Below are 11,605 nucleotides of genomic sequence, written 5' to 3' on the forward strand. Positions count from 1 at the left end.
CCGATACCCTGCTCCAGCTTTCCCTGAGGAGAGATACACCCGAGTAGTGCTAGGTTAAGGAGCCAGAAAAATACTCAAGTTGGATGTCGTAGCCCAGGTCTGTCTTCCCAGTTACTTAGGAGGTCGAGGCAGAAAATTCCTGAGTCCAGGCTTGTCTTGGCTACAGAGTGATTCAAAGTCAGTCCGGACAACTTAATAAAGGCCCTGTATCAAAATAAAAACTGGGGCTGGAGAGATGTCTCAGTGGTTAAGAGTACTGCCTGCTCTTCCAAAGGTCCTGAGTTCAATTCCCAGCAACCGCATGGTGGCTCACAACCATCAGTAATGAGATCTGGTGCCCTCTTCTGGCCTGCAGGCACACATGCAGACAGAATACTGTATACATAATAAACAAATAAATCTTAAAAAAAAAAAAAAAAAAAAACTGAAAAAGGCCGGAGGGGTAGCTCAGCGGTAGAGCACCTGCCTAGAATCCCCCAGTGAAGGGCTGAGGTGTGGCTGAGTGGTAGAGCACCTGCCTAGAATCCCCCAGTGAGGGGTTGGGGGTGTTGATCAATGGTATATCACCTGTCTAGAATCCCTTAGTGAGGGGTTAGGGGTGTGGCTCAGTGGTAGCGTGTGCTTGCCTTGTATGCAGGAGGCCGAGTCCAATCCTAAGTGTTGCAAATAAGAAAGCGGTACAAGGGAACATGGAGGTCAGTGGTTTGATCCTGTGCTCTTGACTCTTTCTGAACAGCAACTGCAAACAGAAGGGCTGGTGGCACTGCTGACTATGAGCCTCCTTTGTAACCTGTGCTGGCAAAAACAAAGCTTAATCCACAGAGATGCAGACTCAAATCTTGGGTCTATCACTGATCTCATGACCTTGAGCAAGTTAATCCCCGAGTTCCAAGTTCCTTTTTGTAAAAGCTCTGTCACGGAGTTGTCATTCCCTGCGTCACATTAGGATATATGTCATTTACATGTCTCTATTTCTATATATAGAGAGACTAGATCCCCTCTCCTGCCTAATTCCTATTAAGATACTGCATATCATCTAAAGCCCCTTTATTCAGGTAGGCTTCCAGGCCACCCTAGCCAGTCTTCAGGTTCCCCCTTCCTTTATTCAGAATCATACACATACATTTATACATTTATATGTACATGTGTGTGGGTATGCGCACATGAGTGCAGGTACCTGCAGAGGCCAGAAGAGGGCACTGGATCCCTTGGAGCTAGAGTTACTGGAGGCTGTGAGCCACCTGACATGGGCGCTAGGAAGTGAACTGAGATCCTCTGCAAGAGCAGCAATCAGTCCTAACTGCTGAGCCATCTCGCTAGGCCTGGACCTCCTTTCTTCTACCCTGCTGGACCATGTTTTCTTTCTTTCTTTCTTTCTTTCTTTCTTTCTTTCTTTCTTTCTTTCTTTTTTTTTTGGTTTTTCGAGACAGGGTTTCTCTGTGGTTTTGGAACCTGTCCTGGAACTAGTTCTTGTAGACCAGGCTGGTCTCGAACTCACAGAGATCCGCCTGCCTCTGCCTCCCGAGTGCTGGGATTAAAGGCGTGCGCCACCACCGCCCGGCTTGGACCATGTTTTCTTAACTCCAGCAGCCCTTTCCTTCCCTGGACTGGGCTCTCAGCTAGGCAGAGGGAGAGGGAGGGACAGTCTGTCTCTACATCCCTTGGGTTCAGGGCACCCTGGCACCGAGTGAGTATTTCCAGTGTTATTCCCTTTCCCATGTTCTACGTGCTCCACTCCGAGGAGACATCAGGGGGGAGAGAGAGAGAGAGAGAGAGAGAGAGAGAGAGAGAGAGAGAGAGAGAGAGAGAGAGGAGAAAGCAAGAGGAAGTGACTAAGTCTGCTAGGAGGTGGAGGCAGGGGAGTGCTTGGGGAGGTTCAGGGTGATGTCATCATCTTGAGGACTGAAGTGGAATTGACAGAGGTGGAGGGGACATTCCAGGAAGAGATGAACGATTTTCAGGAGGGAAGAGGGGCGCGAAAGCAGGCCACCCGTGGGTGTTACTAGTTTGTCTCCTCGTGAGAGTGGGGAGGGATAGGTAAAGACAAGGTAAAGACAAGCGTTCTGGATCCAGGTTCCTCAAAAGGCCTTAAATGCCACAGCATGGACCTGGCCCAGTAGAAACAGGCAGTGAGATGTTCCGGGGATGCCCCGTTGTGGGGAGGTAGATGCTAACAGGAATCTGGACCAACATGGTGGGGGAGAAGAATCAAGGTCTACTACCTGCATGGTTCATGCTGTGAATAAGTGAACAGCTGTTTTTGCATGAACTGAATGACCCACCCCCAGCAAGCAGTTCTTTGAAAAAGAGGTGGGCGGGGCTGTGCTATGTCCATTTCATGGAGGGACAAAGAGAGACAGAAAGGACGGCGACCTGGCCTGGGCCACCGGGGCTAATTCCAACACGAAGCCACGCCTGGGCTCAGAGTACATAAGGGCGGCCGGTTGTCAGTCCTCAGACCCGGCTACACTCAGCGGTTTCTAGAGTCAGTGCCTGGAGACAAGGAGATGACCTTTGACCTCTCAGTCATCTTGCAAATGGTCACTTGGGCCTATCCTGGAAGGAAGGAGGGGTACCCACCTTTCAAGGGGACAAGGTTTCCCTGTGAGCCAGTGTGAGTTTGTCTCTGGGTCTTAATTTGAGACCTTCAACTTGGACCCTGGGAGCAGCCCCGCAGATGAGGGATGCCCATAAAAAGGCCAGTCCCTTTACCAAGTCACAGGGAACAGCCAGAGGCAGCCTTCCTCCGGTCTTTCTAAGGAGTGTCTGCCTTGAAACCCTCTTTTCTCCAGCCTGAGAAAGAAAGGAGAAACCAGAGGGCTGTTGGAGGCTGCTGGGGCCAGAAGTTGGGACTCCACTCCCTCCAGCCTCTGGGTCCTAGGGATTACCTGGGGGTGGGCAGAGGGCAAGTGAATGTAGGTAGGGATTAGAAGGCGTTGACAGAGAGAAGGGCTTTTTGCGCTTGGGGTGTGGGAGAGAGAGCGTTCAGAATCTGCGCTGTTAGCTTTGTTTTCAAATGACCTGTTTAATGATTTACCTGGGGCCATCTAAGGAGCAAGGGGTTCTACCCTCAGACAAGGGAGGTGAAACCTTGGGTCCCCACAGAGAGAACAGCCCTCGGAGAAGAAAGTAAACAGATGTAAAGCTACCTAGCTGGCTTCATCTTCCAAACAATAGCCCTGACCAAGCTCCAAAACGTTGAAGTCAAGTCCCTGAGCAAGAACTTTTAACAGGCTCTTTCCCCTCAGTTCAACCCCATAGGAGACAAGACAGCCTAGGAAGAAAGGAGGTGTGTGTGTGTGTGTGTGTGTGTGTGTGTGTGCGCGCTCTGTCAATTTAACTTAATCTTCACCTGGAAAGTACTCATTCCTTAGACAGGGAGGTTGAAACATCTTCACCTTGACTGCCCCCCCCCACCCCAAGACCCATCATAATGGTAAGCCAATGAGGTTTAAGTTAACCGTTGCTTGCTCTAATTCCCACTCCACATGGGGAAAAGGGCAATTAAAAAACAGAAGGTAATGCGACTCTAATCCAACAGGAGTTTATGAAGTCAAACTCACACCTAGCAATATGAAAAATCCAAGATTTAAAATATTTCTTTTTTCTTTTTCTTCTTACCTCCCAAGGCCTTCCACTATTTTTTTTCCCCCTGCAACATCCAAGACCAGCCTCCAGGCAGATCCATAAACACGCCTGCTCCTCCCCTTCCATGGTTCAAAATCCCCCCTCCCTCCCACTTCGCTGGACCCCCCAAAGAGAAAAGAAACCAGCGACCCTGGCCCTGCAGCCCCTCCCCCGCTGCTTGCACCTCCTCTCTCCCCTTGCAGGCACCTGGAGATAAACATCTACTAATGATTTTATGATTTTTCTGTTCTGGGGTAGACGAGCTCAGCGCCATCCCTCCCCGCTTGCCAGTGGCTACAGGGGGGCCGGCCCAACCGGGAGGAGGGGAGTGGTGGTGGTGGTGGATGAATGGGGGGATGGGGCATGTTAGTTAATGTCCACCTCCGGATCCCCACACCTGTTTTTCATTCATTCATTCGTTCATTCGTTCGTTCATTCATTCATTCATTCATTCACGGATGCATCAGAGGCCATTTGGGGAGGTTACTCAGGATCTCGGGGAAGGGACTGAGATGGGGGGTAGGGTTGGGTGTTGGTGGCAGCAGTTGGGGTCGGGGGGGGACCTGGGTGAAAGGGACCCCCAACTAGAGAGCACAGGGGTGGCTTTGTCCGATGCTGGAGGATGGCAGAGATCCCGGGGGGTGGGGGAGCGATGAAGTTGTTTTGCACTGCGTCCCCCCGGGGTGCGCTTCTTTGTCTGTCCCGGGGCGGGTACCATGCGCCCCCCCATCCCCTCGCCCCATACTCTCTCTCACCTGGTCTTAGAAGACAGGAAGGCAAGTTTGATGAGGCCGTAGGTGAAGAGCGGGATACTCTCCTTGGCGACGCTGGCAACTTGCAGCCGGTGTTCCAGAATGTGCAGTTCCATCGTCTGCCCAGGGCTCCTCCACAGCGGATCATCCGCGGTGGCCCGAGTTGCGGGGAGGGGGGGGGACGGGGACGAGCAGCGGCCCCCGCCCCCTGCGCGCCCCAAGCCTTGGGGCAACCGGCCCAGGGAAGGGGGCCCGGTGCTCGGTGCTGGACTGATTTGTACTCGATCCAGAAAAAAGGAAGCTTGGCAAGTTGCAAAAAAAGGAGGCCTGGGGAGGACCTGCGGGGTACAGCGAGCTACGGGGTGGACAAGCAAACAGCGCCCGGCGGAGCGCGGCGCCCGGCGCAGCAGCAGCTGGTGTTCGCTGTAACAAACAACTTGCCACTCAAACGCCGGGCCAGTGCTGCGCAGGCGCCAGCCGCGGGGCTACGCGATGCCTATCGGGATTTGTAGTCCATACTCGCGATTTTACGCGGCCCTTCCCCCTGGACTACTCCAGCTTGCTGATGTCAAGCCAGGGGGGCTGGGCTGCTGCGCCACGGTGCACCCGGAATGCAAGATTCGGGGTTCCCCAGGGACACAGAAGAACCCTTATGGGACACATTTGGAGCCGACCTAAGCTTAGGTGCATGCTCTGTCGTCGCTCAAACTCAGGATTAGGCGCTTTCTCTGGGGTGTCAAGCGAGCAACCGAGCAACCCCTTTCCTCCACAAACAACTCCAGCGTTGGAGAAGGCCTGAGTCTGCCAGGGGAGAGATTTAGAGGAATCGGTGATTGTCGCGCAGCGAAGCCAAAGCAAAAGACAAGGCTTGAGTTAGATAGAGAAGGGTGCTGGGTCCTTGTGGAAGGGTGCTGAGGGCTGAATGAGAGCAAGCGGGGGGGGGGGGGGGCTCGGCTCAGAGAGAGAGCTGCGCGGCCTTCCAGGCAGAAGGAACACCGTGTCCAAACGCATGGAAGCGTGAAAGCCCCCCCCCCTCCCCCCCACCCCGGTACTGTGTTTGGCTTTGTTGCTGAGGAAAATGTGAGGGAGGAGAGAGATAAGGCAGGCACGGGAACCAGGACCCGGGTCTCTGGGATCATGGGTGCAAAGCTGCTGAAGTAACTGTGGATCTCGGGGAGGGGGGAGAGTGCGGGGGAGGGATGGGGAGCGGACCTGAATCTGAATGAGAGTCATCCCTAGTATTTCTAACCCTAGGCTTGCATGCTGTGGGAGGGGGGCGCTGTTCAGCTAATATGTACCCCCCACCCCCTGTCTTTCATGGCTGACTAGGTTTTGAAATCCTTTAGGTTAAAGTTACTGACTAGTGGTTTTGCCCTTTGGCAGAATGCTTGGGGGGGGGGGGATGTGGTGGGTCAATCTACCTGCGAGGCGGACAGGAAACTTTTTTTTGGGAGGGGGATAGTCCTGCCTGCCTATCTCACATTCTCAGTCCCCTTCTATTAGATAGGGGTTCGTTAAACTTCATACTGACAAGGGTGTGAAACCCAAAATCTTGAGTATGTCTCATAGCCTGTCCATCCCTCTATTGCTTTAATTTCACTAAGATTGGGCCATCGAGAAGATTCCGTGGATAAAGACTCTTGCTGCCAAGCCTGGTGACCTAAAGTAGACCTCCTAGACCCAGACCTTGAAAGGAGAGGACCGATTCCTGTAGTTGGTCCTCTGATCTCCACATGGGAACCGCGCGCGCATGCGCACGCACACGTAGTTTAAGTAATGAATTGCTCTATTTTTTTAAAAAAAGATTTATTTATGTATTTATTTATTTATTTATTTATTTATTTATTTATTTATTATGTATACAATATTCTCTGTGTGTGCATGCCTGCAGGCCAGAAGAGGGCACCAGATCTCATTACAGATGGTTGTGAGCCACCATGTGGTTGTCTGGGAATTGAACTCAGGACCTTTGGAAGAGCAGGCAATGCTCTTAACCTCTGAGACATCTCTCCAGCCCTTAATTGCTCTATTTTTATTTTGTCTTTAAGACTGGGTCTCATTTCTCTCATATTATCCTTCAACTCTTTATGTGGTGGAGGATTACCCTGAACTTCAGACTTCAGTTCTGCTTGCCTCTGTCTCCTGAGTGCTGGGATTACAGGTGTGCAGTGCCACATCTGGCTTATGCGATGGTGTGGGTGGAGCCCAGGGCTCCGTACATACTAGGCACACACTCTCAAGTGATGAATCCCACCCTTCGTTTACTTTTAACTAATTTTTTTTTAATTACATTATTTTGTGTATATAGGTGCTTTGCCTATGTGTATGTGTGTATGTCATAAGCATGCTTGGTGACCAGGGAGTCCAGAAGAGAGTGTTAGACCCTCTGGGACTGGAGTTACAGATAGCTGTGAACTGCTCTGTGGGTTCTGGGAACTGAACCCCGGGTTCTCTGGACGAGCAGCCAGTGTTCTTAACCACGGAGCCGTCTCCCCAGTCCCTTACTTAGTCTAGGTAGTATTTGTTTTTATTTATGTCTCTCTGTGTGTATGTTGTGTCTATACTGTGGGTATGTGTGCCCCAGGAGACCAGAAGCGGGTATTGAATCCCACGGGGCTGGAATTACAGGTAGTCATGAGGCACTTGACATGGTTTCTGAGAACGGAACTCAGGTTCTCTCTTAAACACCAAGGCAGCTCTCCACCCCTCATTTTTGTTTTCTCAATTTTTGGAGACTGGGTTTCCTGTAGCTCAGGTTAGCCCAGAATTCTTGATTTTCCTGCTCCTACCTCTCAAGTTCTTGGAGTGAGGGTATGCCTCACCACACCTAATGGACCACTCAGAGACTAGGTTTCAAGCTGGGCTTGTAGCTCAGTGGTAGAGCACTTGCCCAGCAGTTACAAGACCCTGAGTTTGATCTCCAGCACTGTAAACAGATCAAATAAGATATTGGTCATGATGACACACATTTGTATTCCAGTGCTTGGAAGTCAAGGCAGGAGGATTGTTGTTAGTGGGAGACCAGCCTGAGCTACATAGTGAATTCATGGCAGACTTTGGCTACATAGTGAGGGTCTCTGAGTGAGGTAACCCAGACCCAGAGAGACAAATATAGTACGTGTTCACTCATAAATGGCTTCTAGACATAAAGAAAAAAACCAACCTATAGTCCACAACCCCAGACAACCTAGGAGACATGCATGGATCTACATAGGAAGGAGAAAAAGACAAGATCTCCTGAGTAAATTGGGAGCATGGGGGTCATGGGAGGAGGAGGAAGGGAGGGGATCAAAGAAAAATGTATAGCTCAATAAAAGCAATAAAAAAGGAAAAACCAAGCCGGGCGGTGGTGGCGCACGCCTTTAATCCCAGCACTCGGGAGGCAGAGGCAGGCGGATCTCTGTGAGTTCGAGACCAGCCTGGTCTACAAGAGCTAGTTCCAGGACAGGCTCCAAAACCACAGAGAAACCCTGTCTCGAAAAACCAAAAAAAAAAAAAAAAAAAAAACCAAAAAAAAAAAAAAAAGGAAAAACCAAAACTAACAACTAAAAGAATCTGTCTTCTCTAAAAATCTCTGTTCCATAAAGGCAGTGATTTTGGGAGCTGGTGGGATGGCTCAGCAGGTAAAGGCGCTTGCTGCCAAGCCTTATGACCTGAGTTCAATTCCCAAGACCCACTCAGTGGAAAGAGAAAACCAACCTCCTAAGCTGTCCTTTGGCTTCCAAATGTATTCTCTCTCTCTCTCTCTCTCTCTCTCTCTCTCTCTCTCTCTCTCTCTCTCTCTCTCTCTCTCTCATTCTCTCTCTCTCTCGTTCTCTCTCTCTCTCTCTCTCTCTCTCCTTTTCCTCTTTAAGTAAACCTAATAAAATATTAAATGACTTTTGACTGTTCTCTGCTGTATTTTCACTGTTAGCAACAGCTGGTACGTGAGGGACAGCCACTCATTCAGTGTTTAGGGAATGCATACATGCATAAGTTTATGCATTTGCAATGGACTCGACAGGTCTAGAAGGTCTAGATAGAAATGTATTCAGGAGGCCAACTTGGTGGTACATATTTATAACCCGAGCACCTGGGAGGCAGAGGATCAAAAGTTCAAGGTCATCCTTAGCTACATAAAGAGTTCAAGGCTAGCCTGGGCTACATTGTGAATTACCTCTTTCCCTCCCCACCCCCAATGCATTCAGACCCCTAAAAGGCAACACACACTATGGTTAGAGTGAGGGTTAAGGTAGTTGAGTGGCTGGGCAGTGGTGGCGCACGCCTTTAATTCCAGCACTCAGGAGGCAGAGGCAAGTGGATCTCTGTGAGTTCGAGGCCAGCCTGGTCTACAGAGTGAGTTCCAGGACAACTAGGGCTATTACACAGAGAAGCCCTGTCTCAAAAAACAAAAACAAAAAACAACAACCAATAAAGATAATTGAGTATCAACCAGTCAGAACTGCACTTGAGAAAAGGAATCGTGCCTGCGGTACAGCATCTCCAAACAGCTAACAGGTGGCGAAACAAAACAAACAAGACTCCGATCAGGATCTGGCCGGTTTTCTGGCTTCTGCTCCCAGTGGGCCAGATCAAGATTTTCCAATCTGCAGGCTGTGACCTGAAAGTGGATGGTGAAATCAATTTTTCAGGACATGACTAGCATAAAAACCCACTGAGACTCCAGAAGGGCACAGAGACATGCACATGGTGAGGAGAGGGAGGTTGCTCTGCCACCAGAATTTATGATTTAGTCATGTGGGTCTAACGTGTGCACAGTTGTGTGACATAAAGGTTTCCATTTGTGTGGTGGGGGCTGGGGATTAAGTGCAGGACATCCTACTGAGTGATGCCCTCCACCACAGCCCCTCCCTGTTAGATTCTAGTTAAGTGTTCTTTTGCTGAACCATGGTTCAAGGTAAGCTCTCTACAATTGAGACATGTTTCAATTCCCCTCACTGGGGGATTCTAGGCAGGTGCTCCACCACTGAGTCACACCCCAGCCCCCTATGGGGAGGAGGGGATTCTAGGTAGGTTCTTGAACACACTGAATTATACTCCCCAGCCCCTCACACTGGAAGATTGAGAACATCCACTGAGCTGCATTCCCAACCCTTGCCTTTTTGAGACAGAATCTCTCGCATAGCTTATTGCCATGGCCAACTGACACAATAGCTCAACATTATTTTAATTTCTTTACATTTAAAATCTGACACACTGTTGAGGCACTAGAAAATATGCCAACATGCGCGGGAGAAATTGGTCAATTGTCCTGTTTCCCCTGAGAGTAAGATGGTTTGCCAGGATGGGAGGCTTTCAGTTTAAAAAGCACAGCCCAGGGGACTGGAGAGATGGCTCAGTGGTTAAGAGCATTGCCTGCCCTTCCAAAGGTCCCGAGTTCAATTTCCGGCAACCACATGGTGGTGGCTCACAACCATCTGTAAAGAGGTCTGGTGCCCTCTTCTAGCCTGCAGACATGCACACAGACAGAATATTGTATACATAATAAATAAATATTATATTAAAAAAGCACAGGCTAGGGGCTGGAGAGATGGCTCAGAGGTTAAGAGCATTGCCTGCTCTTCCAAAGGTCCTGAGTTCAATTCCCGACAACCACATGGTGACTCACAACCATCTGTAATGGGGTCTGGTGCCCTCTTCTGGCCTGCAGGAATATGTGCAGGCAGAACACTGTATATACATAATAAATAAATAAATATTTTAAAAAAACAGTCATAAAAAAAAGCACAGGCCATTCTCTGTTCAACCAAGATCAAGACGCTCACATCATTTGGAAATAATTTAGTTATGCAAAGCCATAAAAAAATCTACATTCAGCCCTGGTAGATGTGATTGAAGTCGAGAAGTTCTGTGAGTACAAAATGTACTGGGTGTTCAAAGACTCCACATGGGAAATATGGAAGGTATTTCACAAATATTTTTTGAGATTTTGATTACACGTTGAAATGTCAGTTGAACCCAGAACTTGCCCTACAATATCATGCCTGCCAGCGTGCTCTTAGGAACGCCCTATCTTCACTTTTTGACTGAGCACTGGAAATATAGGTAGACTGCCCACAAGGATTTTTTTTTTTTCGAGACAGGGTTTCTCTGTGGTTTTGGAGCCTGTCCTGGAGCTAGCTCTTGTAGACCAGGCTGGTCTCGAACTCACAGAGAACCGCCTGCCTCTGCCTCCCAAGTGCTGGGGTTAAAGGCGTGCGCCACCACCGCCCGGCAAGGATTTTTTTTTAAAAGACATAGTCTCTTTGTTATATAGCTCTGGCCACTATGTAGACCAGGCTGGCCTCATACTCACAGAGATCTACCTGCCTCTGCCTCCCGAGTGCATTGCCAGTACACCTGGCCAAAAATTGTGTGTGCTGTTTTCGTTTCTTGACGGTGGTATGAGGATCAAAGCCAGGATCTTGTTCATGCTCTGCCTAACTTCATCTTCAAACCTCTCACAGGGAGCTCTTGTGCAGGCTGGAGGTCTGAGCTCTGGTCCTCATGCTCACTGCTTGTGTGAAAGGTGTCTTAGCCACCGAGCGCTAGCTTCCCTAGATAGGGTTTCGTGGAGCCCAGGCTGCCCTCAAACTTACTAGCTGAGAATGACCCCAGACTTGTAATTTCCCTGCATCCAACCCCCAAGAGCACAGGAGAGCATTACAACGCCTAGATTCTTTATATGTCTTTATAGTCAAAGTCGCATATGACTGGCAGTAGAATTTGAAGCTGGATAGCTCTTTCTCATAGGGGTTTCCGAATCGTGGCTCATGCCAGCATCACTTGAGGACTCTTTGTAAAAACATCACTAATGATTTGGTTATGATTTGTACCCCAGGGCTCCAGTGTTGGAGGTTTGTTCTTTATTGTGGTATGTTGATTGGTGGTTGGGTCTTTAAAAAGTTGGGCTTAGTGGGAATCTTTAGGCATTTTCTCAGAAAGTATCATCAGTGTAGGATTTTTCCCCCTCCCACAGTGACTCCCTCAGTTGCTTCCTCTAACTTTCATTAAAGAAAAAAAGATTTGTTAAAAAATTGTCTCTATATGTGTATGTCTGTCTATGAGTTTGTATCTGTGAGCACAGGGTGTTACAAGGCTGGAAGATGCTGCTGGAGCCCCTGAATCTGGAGTTACAAACAGTTAAGACCTGCCTGATATCACTGCTGGGAACTGAACCTGGGTCCTCTGCAAGAGCAGCACATGCTTTTAATCACTGAGCCACCTTTCCAGCCCTAACTTCTGAT

The 11,605-nt window shown here is 49.3% G+C and overlaps 1 protein-coding gene across 1 annotated transcript in view; it reads right to left on the minus strand.

Moving 5' to 3' along the window:
* Window positions 1-4,791, minus strand: part of Castor2 (cytosolic arginine sensor for mTORC1 subunit 2) — a 41,416-nt gene extending 36,625 nt beyond the window's left edge. Inside the window, exon 1 of the mRNA XM_057764863.1 lies at window positions 4,383-4,791. Within this exon, the coding sequence (XP_057620846.1) occupies window positions 4,383-4,495 (113 nt within the window). The 5' untranslated portion in view covers window positions 4,496-4,791. The remainder of the gene's footprint in view (window positions 1-4,382) is intronic.
* Between the last annotated feature and the right edge of the window lie 6,814 nt (window positions 4,792-11,605).

This window comes from Chionomys nivalis, chromosome 3 (assembly GCF_950005125.1).
Source record: "Chionomys nivalis chromosome 3, mChiNiv1.1, whole genome shotgun sequence".
NCBI classification, from domain to species: domain Eukaryota; kingdom Metazoa; phylum Chordata; class Mammalia; order Rodentia; family Cricetidae; genus Chionomys; species Chionomys nivalis.